At 44.3% G+C, this 15,000-nt stretch overlaps 1 protein-coding gene across 3 annotated transcripts in view; it reads right to left on the reverse strand.

Annotated features, from left to right (window-relative positions):
• Positions 1 to 427: 427 nt before the first annotated feature.
• Positions 428 to 15,000, reverse strand: part of pde1cb (phosphodiesterase 1C, calmodulin-dependent b) — a gene marked incomplete at its 5' end in the record, with an annotated part of 193,135 nt that continues 178,562 nt past the window's right edge. For all 3 annotated transcript variants that reach the window (XM_079505394.1, XM_079505393.1, XM_079505395.1), the window contains 4 exons: positions 428 to 3,536; positions 5,513 to 5,575; positions 6,975 to 7,256; positions 10,966 to 11,138. In XM_079505394.1, the coding sequence (XP_079361520.1) occupies positions 3,517 to 3,536; positions 5,513 to 5,575; positions 6,975 to 7,256; positions 10,966 to 11,138 (538 nt within the window). In that variant the 3' untranslated portion in view covers positions 428 to 3,516. The remainder of the gene's footprint in view (positions 3,537 to 5,512; positions 5,576 to 6,974; positions 7,257 to 10,965; positions 11,139 to 15,000) is intronic.

Here is a 15,000-nt window from a genome sequence, read left to right on the forward strand (position 1 = left end):
CAAGGCAAAATAACCATTTGTGACCAGATTTGACTGAGAGACTGCCATTGCGCAAATTACAGCTTTTCACCAGAGGAGAAAAACCTTTTTTTTCCCCCCAAAATGAGTTAATAGCACAGGCAGACTCTTCACATACTAGAGCATGTCTAACTAAGTGTCAGAGCTGAAATCGACATGTAAATATGTGTAATGTTAAAGACCACAGAAGTGAACCTTTCAAGCCTGTTTTCTCAACTTGCTGTTTTCTGCAATACATTACTCTATAAGCCATATCTCCAAAACTGGTGGGTCAAACTGAACAACCAATATGTCAATTTGAAGCTATGATTCCCTGCTTTCATATGACATGAAAAAACGAAAATTCAAAAAAGTCCAATGGCAGTCCCTCAGTCAAATGTAGTCACATTTAGGTAAACGGCGGGGGGGGAAAAACAAAGAAAAGAAAACAATATATAAAACAACATATACAAAAAAAAAGTGCATTCTGAGGGATAACATGTCCATTAATACACAAATACTGCTAAAATGCTTCTCTTTTTTTTCTCCATTACACATATACAGTACAAGCTGTTAACAGCATTGCAGAGGTTCAATCAGTATGGTACATTATGCACAGTCAGGAAGTAATATTTGCATCTTCTATACACAACATACATCTTAATAATAAGTATTATAGGTCTGGCGAACACAACCCCAATAAAAAGCAGTTTAAACAGTTTGGACTCCTAGCGTATCGGACACACACACACACACTACCATCACAGAAGCATGATTGTTTCAGCCGGCCAGTAGTCTGCACAAACACACACCGTAAACAACAAACATTGACGCAATGTTACATCGATAACCTAGAAGGTGGTGAAGCCGCTTCGTACTATAGAGCACCATAGTCTGACATCAATATCGGTAGAGGGCGCAAATCCACGGGTTCAGGGACTTTTTATTTGCATTGTAATCCCCATAGGAGGATTTTAGATCGCCTCATATAAGAACTGCGTTTGAATCCCGGCCGTTTCACTCATATGGATATGAAGAATCAACTGACTGAGAGAAAACGCTAATGTTACTGCTGCTGAATTAGTTATACATTTTCACTAGAAACAGACGGTATCATAAATGAGTGACTGACGGTCGTAAACCACACAGAGCCACCTCGCTGACAATTTCGCAGAGACACTATGTTTATTTTTGAACCACAACGCTTATATGAGATGATTTTAAGATGACCCCATGTTATTCTCCATAGAGAAATTACTTCCGTGAACCAGAGGATGAGCGAGTGACGTCAGGACTTCGGCGCTCTGTAGCTGTATCAGTAAAAATAAAAGAAAAAGCTCTTCTCTCTACATCAGCCTGACGACAAATGATGACTCTTTGCTACAGCTTAAAATACACACGAGAAAGAAAGGCATCGAGAATATCCCAGCATATTACTGGGAGAGAAGTCCTGAAATGATGTGGAACAGAAGACATACTAGGATATATCATACACATCCGACCAGGGCATTGTAAATGTATTACATTGCCTTTAAAATGAACTAACTAGTGAACTGAAAAGATCATTACAAATGGTAGGGGGGAAAAAATGCTTTGAAGAACTTTTCAGTAAGGTTGTCCCGATCCGATCACGTGGTCGGTAACTGGGGCCGATCACGTCGGCATAGGATCGGAGGCAAAAAAAACCCCCATGATATTATACTGGATATTGTCTGTGATTTGGGATATTGTACTATTGTGATATGGCATAAGTCTTCTATAAAAATATAAATATCGGATCGGGAATAATCGGTATCGGCAGATACTCAAAATCAAATGATCAGAATCGGATTGGGAGCAGAATAAACGTGATCGGGACATCCCTACGTTTTACTAATATGTTTTTGAAATGCGGAAAAAGAAAAGGCTGAGACCTACAGACTAGTACAGCTGAAATATATGACAGCGGATTTGTTTCCTTTCAAATCCACAGATATGCAACTCGACATTACAAAAATAAACAAACAAACGAACAATATAAATTCCTGAAAAAAAGTAGCTGAATGTACAACAATGTCTGACTTCCTGTAGTAAGGACGTTAACGTTGGTAGAGAACAGGCGTGGCAAAAGAAAAGGTTGCGATACAGACATGTTTGGGAGGAGGCCACGTCAGGGGGTATAACCCGACTCCGCCAGATGGGGGCGATATTGATTCACAAGTTCACAAACACATGGCCTCCTTCTGGGATCTCTGACAGTGCGCCAAAACAGTAGCGTCAAGATGCCGCTTAGAGTAGGCGTCTCTTCCTGTTTTTTTAGACAGCTGGTGGATGGAAATGACGCTCGCAACTTGACGCGTCGGCAAAGCGCTTCCCGTTTATTTTTTTTGCCGACGCGTCAAGTTGCAGCCGCGCGCGAGCGTCAGTTCCATCCACCAGCTGTCTAAAAACCAGGAAGAGATGGCTGCTCTAAGCGGCATCTTTCCACTTCTTGGCGCTACTGTCTGGGCGCAGTAGCGAAGAACCAAACCGGCCGCGGTTCGGACCAATCAGCGGCAGCTACGGGCGGGAGACACACTGGCCAATCACCTGCCAAGTGTTAAAGGTTTTCATGACATTCATTTATTTTTTTCTTTTAGGTTTTATGACCTCAATTACACCCACAAGACCTGAACTTTGAACATTCAGTGGATTTTCTGTGGTCTGGAGTTTTCTCTGGTGTTTGGAAGCCTTAAAAGGCTGCAATGAAAACAGGCAAAACAGTGAAAACAGTGACATCTGCTGGCAAATCCCATTGACATATATGGGATTTGCTGGCTCTTACATCACAAACAGCAGGAAAATCAGAGCACTTGTTTGAGCCAGAAAATCTACTGAATGTTAAAAGTTAAAAACCTAAAAAAAAAAGAATTCAAAATCACTTTAACTGAACGCGTGTAAAAATGGACCCGTACAGACCGATTTATGCGGATCAGAAAGGAACAGAACATAAATTAAATCTAAAAAGTATTTAAAAAAAAAAGGTCTATCAACGACTCCTACTCACTTCAATAATTGTATTGTGGTCATAGAATATAGCGTGCAGCCTTCACGTGTCTGTCAGCCTGTCTGTCAGTCAGTCTGTCAGCCTTCACGTGTCAGTCAGTCAGTCACGTGTCAGTCAGTCACGTGTCAGTCAGTCAGTCTGTCTGTCAGCCTTCACGTGTCTGCCGTATATGATGCTTCTCACCAACTGGCAGGAAGAAGAATGAGTGTAGCCATACATGGATGGAGAACCAATCTGACATGTCTGCATACCAGAGCAAAACATAACCACCACTTGGGAGTCGACACAGTGAAGGGAAAGAAAGAAAGAAAGAAAGAAAGAAAGAAAGAAAGAAAGAAAGAAAGAAAGAAAGGAAGAAAGGAAGAAAGAAATAAGTGTGATTGTGAGTGTTTTCGGTGTCCAGTAGAGGGAGCCATTGTCCCAAGTAAAGGTCTTCTCCGGATAGCCTTGGATCCAGCTCCCATCAGTTTGGATTACAGCGGTGACACAACAGGTTAGCCTTTCGCTGCTTCTGCTGTGGAAACATCAGAGGAGACATGTTCTTATGTCGCTGTCAAGGAGACACGAGCTACTACAAACAGCCAGGTTCACCCCAATAACAGCCAGGTTTCCCCAATAACAGCCAGGTTTCCCCAATAACAGCCAGGTTACCTAGAACTGGAGGTCAGGAACTTGGGGTCATGTGATCAGTGACAAGGAAGGTGTACTCTTTGGCCTGTAGAGTACAACTTTATCGGACTTAGCAGAAAAATAATTAATGACATTGTTCAATGTTGAAAGTGAGTGGTGTTGCCCTTTTAAGCTTTTGTTATTTACTTATTTTAGCTATTTTAGAATTAGTTTAAGCATCTTTCAAAACCACGATATGATGGCATGCACACAGTGCGGTTGCAGGTTTAAAATAGCCTGGCATGGCCAGACGCGTTTTATTTTTAAATTATTATTATGTTTGCAATGGCAGCTTAGTGTGGTTTCCAGGCTATAGTGTACGTTGTGCTCATACAGTGTATTAGTGTGGTTTCCAGGCTATAGTGTACGTTGTGCTCATACAGTGTGAATAAATGGTGGAACGCAGCAGTGTTGTTTTCGTCGACTAAAACTAAGACGAAAAATGTTCATCGACTACCTTTTTTCACTGACGGAAACTACATGGAAACTAAATTAAAACTAAGCTATGATGACTAAAACTAAGACTAAATATATTGACACTTTCGTCAACAAATAAAAACTAGACTAAAATGTTAGGAAGGGACTAGTGGACAAGAGATCCAGTATAAGTCATTTTACACTTGGTTTGCATGCTGAAAATAGCATAGGGGGAAACGGAAACCAAATGAAAGTTGAAAAGTGCCTGGGGAGTAAAAGCTTAAGTGAAAGAAGATTCCGACTGTCAGATAAGACGATGAATAGATCAAGTCAATTAAAAATCTTTAAGAGACAAAAAAAAAGAGAAGAGTCTAGTATCCAGTCTGATTGTCGGTCGCTATTCGATGGAGAAGAAAAGATCACCTTGACAGAGAGAGAGAGAAAGACAGACTGAGATAAATGCTAAACGGTGCATTTATATAGTGCTTTTATCCAAGACGTTTTACATAGATTGTGCATTACATTCACCCATTCACACACCGATGGCGGAGGAAACCATGCAAGGCACCAACCTGCTCATCGGGAGCAATTAGGGGTTCAGCGTCTTGCTCAAAGGCACTTTGACACTAACTCTGGGGGAGCACCGGGTTCGAACCGGGAAAACCTTCCGGTTCCCATCCGGCCGCTCTACACCTGAGCCACCGCCGCCCATATTTGCAGCAGAGATGGAGAGAGAGAGAGAGAGAGGACACAAGCTCACAACGCGTCACAACCCGTCACAGCGTGGCGCGTTGTGAGCTTGTAGATCGGCTATTTTCAGCAAGTGTAAAATATGTCATTACAACGGCATCGACGCCCGCCAAAATACATTTTAGTCGACTAAATCAACTGTAGATTTAGTCGACTAAAATCGTATGACACTTAGTCGACTAAAACTAGACTAACGCATTCCAGATGACTAAAATATGACTAAAACTAAATGAAGTTTCAGTCCAAAGACTATGACTAAAATAAAATAGAAATGTGCTGCCAAAAACAACACTGGAACGCAGCAGGAGGTTTTACTTAGCCTGGCTAATAAGCCAGACCGAATCAGCCGTTGGCAAAAAAAAATTGCCGGCGGCGGATTACGGTCTGGAGAGGCTCAATTGTATGCCCATTTCCTACACCAGAGAACTGGTGTGGCCAATCGGGACACGGTATGCAATATGGGCGGGCTTTGGTACAGTGACGTTCAATGCTTGAGACCTTTGACTGACAGTAGCTCTGACCAATTGCGTCAAAGAGAAAATGTTTGAACCCGCCCCCCGGGAAACAAGATCCATACACAGCATCTCCAGACTCAAATACCACACGACAGTGTGATTTGAGTCTGGCTTATTAGCCAGGCTAGGTTTTACTCACCGCCGAGTGCTGTGTCTTTATCCTGTTCACTATGAGGAGACTCTCCGCCCTCCGACAACTCCCCTGGAAAGACACAGTAAGTAAGTAAGTAAGTAAGTAAGTAAGTAAGTAAGTAAGTAAGCAAGCAAGTAGGTAAGTAGGTAAGTAGGTAAGTAAGTACATTCTATTTATAGAGCACCTTTCACAGACATCAGAGTCACAAAGTGCTTTACAACTAAACATGTCAACAATAAAACAATAAAGCAAGGAGATGCTAAACAGAACAATCGGCACTGTCTGGTGAAGGGAAGAAAAATCAAGAAATCAATACAGGACTAAGTTACAAAGGCCTGTCCGAAAAGGTGGGTCTTTAAAAGTTAATGTCAGTACAGCCATTCCAGGGTGGAATGGCTTAGGGTTGACGACAGAGTACAGCATCTTGCAATGGGTCTGGTCCACAAGATTCGATACACCACCAAGATACCCATGTACCTGTCTAAATACTTCCTTAATGTCAACGAAGTCCACGCCCACAACACCAGAGGGAGTTCAACAAACCATGTGCAACCCAGAGCTAGTGTGCCACAAACATGTGGAACGCCCTACCAACTGTGAATGTGAATCCCTTGACTCCTTCAAAACCTCTCTCAATGGGCACCTACGGACGAAACTGGCCATGATGGTGGTGACATAATGGTGACAGCACTAACGGAGTCCTTCATTACATGATCCATCTCTCAACATAATCTGATGAAGGTCTTTGCACCAAATAATTGGGATTGGCGAGTTGACCGTATAGTTGGGCTATTTTCACAGAATGTTAGCCCCAGAAAGAACAGGGATGCCTAGCCTAGGGTTCTATTGCAGGTGAATATGATGACGTGTGGGAGTTCTTTGTTGCTGCCACAGGGTGGCGTCCTATATGCACCTGCCATGCACAAAAGCATCACTGTTTGAAAGTGCATCATTTATATCACATGCAAGGTTTCCCCTTCAGTCCCTTTATTCCCCTCACAACATAACAACATAGAGAGTGGTTCTCAACCAGTGGTCTGGGGACCAACAGTGGTCCCTGAGGGGGTTACAGGTGGTCCCCAGCAAAATGATGGAGAGTTGGTGACCGAATGGATCCTTATTAGATCTTTAACCCTTGAGAGTGTAAAATTAAACCAAATGGTTTCCTTTTACACTCTCAAGAGTTAAATTACTCATTACTGCATTAGGCTACACTTACAAGAAGTCTACACAAAAATAATTCTTATTTTGATCAATGTTTCCCTGTTATCTGGCCTATGGTACCAACATCAATACAGCATGGAATTGTGGACAAAATCTTATGCGACGACAACAAAATATTCTTTCATTTTGGGTCTGCGAGTCAAAATCTCATCAAATGGTGGTCCGTGGCTTGCATGAAATGTTGAATAAATAATGGGCCTTGAAATGAAAAGGGTTGAAAACCACTGTACTATATATTCTATACCATTCTGCAGAGGCTGATTCCTGTGTGCTGCGGTGCTCCCGGGGGGCTGTGCTGCCGCCTCGGCGTCCTCCTCCTCTGCTTGCCTTGCGTTGCCACCTGGCGGCGGGCTGCTGCCGCTGACCTGCCCCGACTCGGCCACCCCCTCGACCTGCGCTTCGTCCTCCTTGGCGTTTGGCTTTCTTCCGGACTCCGTTAGGACCTCCTGGGCCTCCGTAGCTTCCTCCTCCTCCTGCTGGTCCAGCAGGTCCTCCTCCGCTTCTCTCTTAGCTCGTTCCTCTGCCTCTGAGGTGGACAAACACAGGGACAAACACAGTATTACAGAGGGCAGGGGCTTGTTCCTCTGCCTCTGAGGTGTACAAACACAGGTACAAACACAGGGACAAACACAGGGACGCCCACACAGTGTTACAGAGGGCTGCCTCTGAGGTGGACAAACACAGGGACAAACACAGGGACGCCCACACAGTTGTCAAGGCGCAGTTTAAATCAGCTAGGCAGTTGAAGACCAGGATGAACCAACGGATGAACCATGATAACCAAACAGCGTGCTTATCATAATGCATAACGTTTCACATACAGTCGTTTCATTTTATATATGATGCACAGAAAGGTCAATATGCGTCACACATGTCACAAAATGGGCATTTGGGGATAAATATCTGTCATCATCCGTACATATTACAGCCTTGACTGTTCGGTCACCTTCCTGACTTTAGCAGAGAAGCATCCTATAATGGTTTTACCACCGGGGGAAGTGTGGACGGACAGTCTCCTCCGAACCTCATTTGGCTCCCTCTGCCGGGTCCAGCCCTGTCTGGGTCTCTCCAACAGGTTTAGGACACACGCTCTGCACATATTTAGGATAACCTGCAATGATTCTTGCATCCTGGCTAGACAAGATGAGCTGGGTGTGGCATTAACCAAAAGTCGGTGCAATACAAGGTGTCTGTGGGGCCTGTGGCTGTCCCCCTGCTAGAGTTAAGTATAGACACAGCCTGACTGACCTCTTGACCTCTCATGCAGCTGTGTCCTCCCTTCCTAATAGTTAATATGAGGCTATATGGACATGCATTGAAGCTTGTAGATGTGCTATTTTCCGGGCGCGACCCCCCACTCGTTGGCTACTGGAGATGCGGCGATGACATAGATTTCTAAGCGAATTCTTTCAACACAGGAGAGTTCAGAAAAAAAGCAATTCTCTTCAGGTATGGCATGGAAAGGAGAGGAGGGCATTTGCATTTCTTTCACCATAGTTTATGCTGTATTCATGGTCTGGAGAGGGCAGTTGTTTTAAAGACGGGTAAAGGGGCAGGGGCTGAAGCCCCCTTTGATGTCTATGTGTGCAAGTGCCTGTACAAACAAACACGGCCAGCCCCGAGTGAGTTAGATGCCATTTACAATTTACAAATGTAGGCATTTAGCAGGCGCTCTTAATCCAGAGCGATTTACAGTAAGCAAGAACAAAAAAACATGGTAATACATCAAATACATAAAAATAGTCATCAGGAATCATACGTAAACTAGTAACTAAGGTTTTCAAATAAATGTAGTGGAGTAAAAGTAAAGATTTGCCGCTGAGATGAAGTCGGGTAGAAGTAAAAGTACTGGAAATTGGAAATACTCAAGTAAAGTACAAATACCCTCAAAATTGTACTCTGGTGTGTACTGTATGTGCATGTGTGTGTGTGTGGCTGACTGTGCATAATTGTGTCTGTATAATTATGCGCATATACTGTAGGCTATGTATGCACGCCATTCATCATTACGCGGCTGCATTGTAATTGTGATATTATTCTCTATCGGGAAAAAGATGTTTACTTTTTCATGCATGATCAATGACTTGCTGTACTAAATGGGTTTATTGATCTGCTCCCCGAGCCATTATGCGTCACACACTGACAGAGGCCAAAATCCTCTTCAGGACAAAATCAACAAGAGGTAATTAAGTGTATTGAATCGCGAGGTCGCTCCGGGCCATCCATTTCGGCTAGATTTCCATATTAGCCAGATTGCCAAAATATCTCTTGTGCAACTCCACAATACCTCATCACAATTATATTAGCATCGTTGTTTGTTAGAGCGGCTGTAGCAGAGTGGGCAGAGAGAGGTCGTTTAGCAATTTACAAATTACAATTCAGGCATTTAGCAGACGCTCTTAATCCAGAGAGATTCAGAGTAAACAAGAGCAACAGGGATAGGGATGTCCCCAGGACATCTCTACATCAAATACATAAAAATACTAAAATAGTCATCAAGATTCATATTGTAAGCTAAGAGCCAGTGGAATATCTACATAAAATGCTATCTAAATTACATACTGTAAGTTGAGCCGTTGCATACACCTGTAAGGTCGTCAAGGCTAGTGCAATTAAGTGCTACGGGCTTAGATGGAGTCTGAAGAGGTGGGTTTTCAGACTACGGCGGAAGATTGGGAGTGAGTCTGCGGGTCTGATTGAAATGGGAACTTAAGTGCATTCCATAATTTTGGAGCCAGAAGAGAGAAGATTTTGAGACGTGTGGAGCGTTTTTAGTGAATGTTTTTTCAGCTTCCCTGCGTTGCAATTGGAAGGTCACTCTGTCCACCCTGTCATGGTGAAGTATCTCTGAGCAAGACACTTAACCCACTTAAAGCTCCCCCGTGTGCTCATCTGAGCCACCCGCTTCCAATCTTATAAACCGATATCAACCAGTAGGTTAATTATCAAGGCCATGCAATGGAAGCCAGAAGGCTCTACTGGAGCCTACTGGCTTCCATTAGGAAACATGGAGCCAGAAGGCTCTACTGGAGCCTACTGGCTTCCATTAGGAAACATGGAGCCAGAAGGCTCTACTGGAGCCTACTGGCTTCCATTAGGAAACATGGAGCCAGAAGGCTCTACTGGAGCCTACTGGCTTCCATTAGGAAACACGCAAGTGAAATTATTGCCGCCGAAGCGAAAACATTGTGAAATTGACTCATGTGGCCGGTTAAGACTGATATGAGGTTAGGGGATTGAGGTGGCTGGTTAAGACTGATATGAGGTTAGGGGATTGAGGTGGCTGGTTAAGACTGAGATTAGGGTTAGGGTTGGATTTAGGGTTGGATTTTGGTTTAGGGTTAGTAATAGTCAGACAATGTGACCAACAGACGTCCTCAGACGAGCCCTCCATCATCGTTGCTTCCAGTCATCCCAGTTCTCCATACTGTACATCTGGCCAGCTCGTTGGTGTTTTGCGCTCCTGCGTCGTTCTTGAGTACATCCACGTATGTTAGCGTGGGACGTCCTCGTGACCGGTGCCCGTGTGTTGGTTCCCACAGCACTAGTTTGCTGGCTGGCAGCTCTTGGTGTCTTTGGCAGTGTCCTGCTAGTCTCATTCTCTGTGTTTCCTAATGACAGCCAGTAGGCTCCAGTAGAGCCTACTGGCTCCATTGCATGGTCTTGATAAGTAGCCTACTGGTAGATATCGGTTGATTTTCATTCAATTCCGCTATCTGAGCAGCCATCAGCTGAGTGAAGCTGTAAAATCTGTCCCATCCGTCCGTCCCGTGTACTTGAAATACCAAAAGTAAAAGTACTCAGTGTGCAGAATGTCCCATTTCGACCTGTTCTGACATTCTATATGTTGATCCTTCCCGAATCCCCATCCATCCTTCCTCTTCGATGTCTCCCTTTTGACTGACTTGACTCTAGACGGGCCTGCCCCAAAGTTATTAGTGCAGCCGCGCCCGGCAGCCGGACCCCCATTCCAAAGTGCCAGCGCTCGCCCAGCTAATCTTATACCATTAGTGGCCTGGGTCTCATACCTTTAGTGGCCTGGGTCTCATACCTTTAGTGGCCTGGGTCTTATACCTTTAGTGGCCTGGATCTTATACCATTAGTGGCCTGGGTCTCATACCTTTAGTGGCCTGGGTCTTATACCTTTAGTGGCCTGGATCTTATACCATTAGTGGCCTGGGTCTCATACCTTTAGTGGCCTGGGTCTTATACCATTAGTGGCCTGGGTCTCATACCTTTAGTGGCCTGGGTCTTCCAGCGGTCGCGGTTCTGGGACACCTCCTCGTTCCACAGGGACTTGAAGTTGTTGACGTCCACTGTGAGCAGGCCCGACGGGCTGCCGTCAGACTTGGTGCTCTTGACGCTCCCCTGCTGCTTGGCCACGTCCTCCGAGATAATACTGCTCAGGCTAGATGGGGAGGGGGGAGGACAACAGAAGTCGCAAAAATACTAACATTAAAAAAAGGCGGAATCATGACAAATTGAAATTGCTACTATAATCTCCTCTGAGCTGTTCAGGTCAGAGGAGGTCAGGTCAGGTCAGGTCAGAGAGGTAGATGGTGTTGAACATACAATTTTTGTTGTGTGGCCTGTTAGGTAACCAAATTAGCTGGAGGCGAAAGAGCAGCAACAGAAATTGCTCTGGCTGCTTAGGATTCCGTGCGCAAAGTAAAAAGCAGTGTATTCTTTTTCATCCCCAAAATGAAAAGACACAGAGAGAGAGAGAGAGAGAGAGAGAGAGAGAGAGAGAGAGAGAGAGAGAGAGAGAGAGAGAGAGAGAGAGAGACATTTAAGAGTCTGGGAAATGAAATGACGTGGACGTGTGGACATGACGTAAACGGAGGAGAACATAAGTGCATAGTGTGTGTATACCCATACGTCACCGCGTGTTTAGCCTAGCGCTTGTTGCAGAGAGAGAGAGAGAGAGAGAGAGAGAGAGAGAGAGAGAGAGAGAGAGAGAGAGAGAGAGAGAGAGAGAGAGAGAGACATAAACAACAACTATAGACAAGAGAGGGTGAAAGAGAGGAAGCAGAGCCAATGGGATTAGCAGCAGCTCTAAACCAGGGGTTCTCAACCCGTGGGTCGCGACCCCTCGGGGGGTCGCCAAATTTTAGGGGGTCCCCAAATTATTTTCAAAAAAAAAAAAAAAAAAAAGATTTTTTTTTTTTTTTTTTTCACGATTTTTCAAAAATAGCAGACCTACAAGCTCGTAGCGCGCCACTCGGTGGCGCGCTATGAGCTTGTAGATCTGCTATTTTTAAATAGCTAAATTATAACAATGCTTAAAACACCAAAAGGGGTTCCCGCCCAAAATGGTTTAAGGTTATTGTAGCAGTCAATTTATATTGGGGGTCGGGAGGGGGCGGGGCGGGGGTCCCGAGACGTTGCCAAAGCATTTTCGGGGGTCCCCGGCCAAAAATGTTGAGAACCCCTGCTCTAAACAGCACAGAGGCCCAGATACAGCGAGCGTCCAGGTGTGTAATGCAGAAAGAGGGCAGTCTGGTGTTTCCAGGCCGTTTAATGCCCCAACTGGATGGGCAAAATACATTGAAAATGTATTTGTACAAAATACAAATACTGGGTCACAGAATGTATTTAAATACAAAATACAAATACTGGTCTGAGAAATGTATTTGAGATACAAATACGTATTTTGTATTTTGAAAATACATGAAAATACATTTTCATTAAAATGTATATAATGATAAGTAAATTCATAATTAATTGCCAAATATTAAATTAATGACCTGTCAGAATGTCTAATACATTGAAGGTTATTAAGAATGATACACTTTATATTTTAAGCAAATCAATGTGCTATAACTGTATCAAACAGGACCCACAAAGGAATGGATTGGCCATCTGATTCATCACTGTCACTCCTCTTTGACTTCTACCTCAAGAAAAATGTAGAAAGAGATTGATTGATTGATTGATTAGGCCTACCACCAATTTACATTTAAACCAACAATAAAAAACAAGATAAGTAAACAAGATACTAATGACTAAGATGAATAGATTATCAATTAAAGGAGCATTCAGTGATTTGGAAAACCCCCCGGTCTTCCCCGGTAACAAGATGTGCACATGCACGCACTACAGTGGGGAGAAACGCAACAGGCTGTAACAGCACACACACCAAGCCCCGTTCGATCATGATTGGTGGAAGGCCCCTCTCTATCCTGATTGGATGAAGGCTGGGCCACCTAGGCAAAAACGACCCCCCCCCCCCCCCAGGGAGGAACAGGGAGGACCTCCTTATATGGTCAGCAAACTCTATAGTAGGGAGGATTATCACAACAAAACAAAAGGAGTGATATTTGAATTAAGTGAAATCACTGAATATACCTTTAATTACCATTAATAATTTAACCTGAACAGCGTGATGTCACAACAAAAGGGCACTTCGTTATAATAAAGGCTAAAAGGAACAGTGAGGCTACTAAGGATAAATGAAAGCTGATTTACTATAAACTCATACAAGTGGTGACTCATCTAAAATGTAAATGGTCTAGTTTCAAGTATGAATCACCATTTAAGAGTTCAAAGAGGGCATGGACAGGTTTTATAATGAACTGCTGTTTAAAACAAACAGCAGTTGTGCCACTAGGTGGCAACTGTTCATTTTTAATGAGATTAATTGCAGTCAGGTGTGTTTTTTGTGACTGATCCAGCCAAACAAAACACCAAAAATAGAATTATACACCCACACTGTGTTGAAATAGTACTGCACCTGCACATTTAGGCTCTACACAGTAGAACAAACATATTTATTATAACATGTTGGTTGTTTGGTGTGCCCTGTTCTGTTCTGTTCAGTTCCATGTGTCCACATGTTCTGCTTGTCCACAGAGTCAGACATGCCCAGCTCTAAAGCCTCCCTCCACCTTCCACTACTTTACTAATATTTAAATATGTCCTGTTGTAAGCTTGCCTTAGCTTGCAATATCCAATAATCATGTTTAGATTAATACACCTTTTATCTCTGGGGAACAAGTAATCATTTAGTTGCAACTTGGAGATGTGAGGTAAAGTCTCAACTCAAGGCCCGTTCTACTCTGCCTCTCATTTGTGGTTCAATGAGTGTAAGCCAATCAGAAGTGACATCACACATTGTGTTGTGTTGTGTGTGGGCCTAAGCACACTTTAGATTCCATGCGCGGACAGAAGAAGCTGTACGTCATTTCCGAGTTTTTAGACAGCTGGTGGATGGAAAAGAAGCTCCACCCCCTCGGCTGACTGCCGCGGAGGAGAGCGTTTCCGGGAATCTGTCAGTCGAGGCAGTCAGCCGCGGGGGTGGAGCTTCTTTTCCATCCACCAGCTGTCTAAAACTCCGGAAAGACGTCGTCAGTCAGCTTCCTTTGGCCGCGCCTGTCGGCTCAAATGTGCCCACGGTGTGTGTGGGTGCATGTGTTTTGCCCCTACAGTTTAAACCTGAGGCTGTGTAAAATGACATTGAAAAGTATTTTATGTATTTGAAATACAGAAAATACTAGATCTGAAAGTATTTAGATACAAAATACATCTAATTTCTTCCATCCCAGCAAAATACAAATTACAAAATACAAAAAAGTATTTCAAATACGTATTTCAAATACATGCATTTCAAATACTGCCCGTGTGGGAGATGTTTAATGCCCCAACTGGAGGCGCAGTGTGGGAGAGGAAGCGTTTAATGCCCCAACTGGAGGCGCAGTGTGGGAGAGGAAGCGTTTAATGCCCCAACTGGAGGCGCAGTGTGGGAGAGGAAGCGTTTAATGCCCCAACTGGAGGCGCAGTGTGGGAGATGAAGCGTTTAATGCCCCAACTGGAGGAGCAGTGTGGGAGAGGAAGCGTTTAATGCCCCAACTGGAGGAGCAGTGTGGGAGAGGAAGCGTTTAATGCCCCAACTGGAGGCGCAGTGTGGGAGAGGAAGCGTTTAATGCCCCAACTGGAGGCGCAGTGTGGGAGAGGAAGCGTTTAATGCCCCAACTGGAGGCGCAGTGTGGGAGAGGAAGCGTTTAATGCCCCAACTGGAGGCGCAGTGTGGGAGATGAAGCGTTTAATGCCCCAACTGGAGGCGCAGTGTGGGAGAGGAAGCGTTTAATGCCCCAACTGGAGGCGCAGTGTGGGAGAGGAAGCGTTTAATGCCCCAACTGGAGGCGCAGTGTGGGAGAGGAAGCGTTTAATGCCCCAACTGGAGGCGCAGTGTGGGAGATGAAGCGTTTAATGCCCCAACTGGAGGCGCAGTGTGGGAGAGGAAGCGTTTAATGCCCCAACTGGAGGCGCAG

This window comes from Electrona antarctica (genome assembly GCF_951216825.1).
Source record: "Electrona antarctica genome assembly, chromosome: 1".
In the NCBI taxonomy this organism is placed as follows: Eukaryota; Metazoa; Chordata; class Actinopteri; order Myctophiformes; family Myctophidae; genus Electrona; species Electrona antarctica.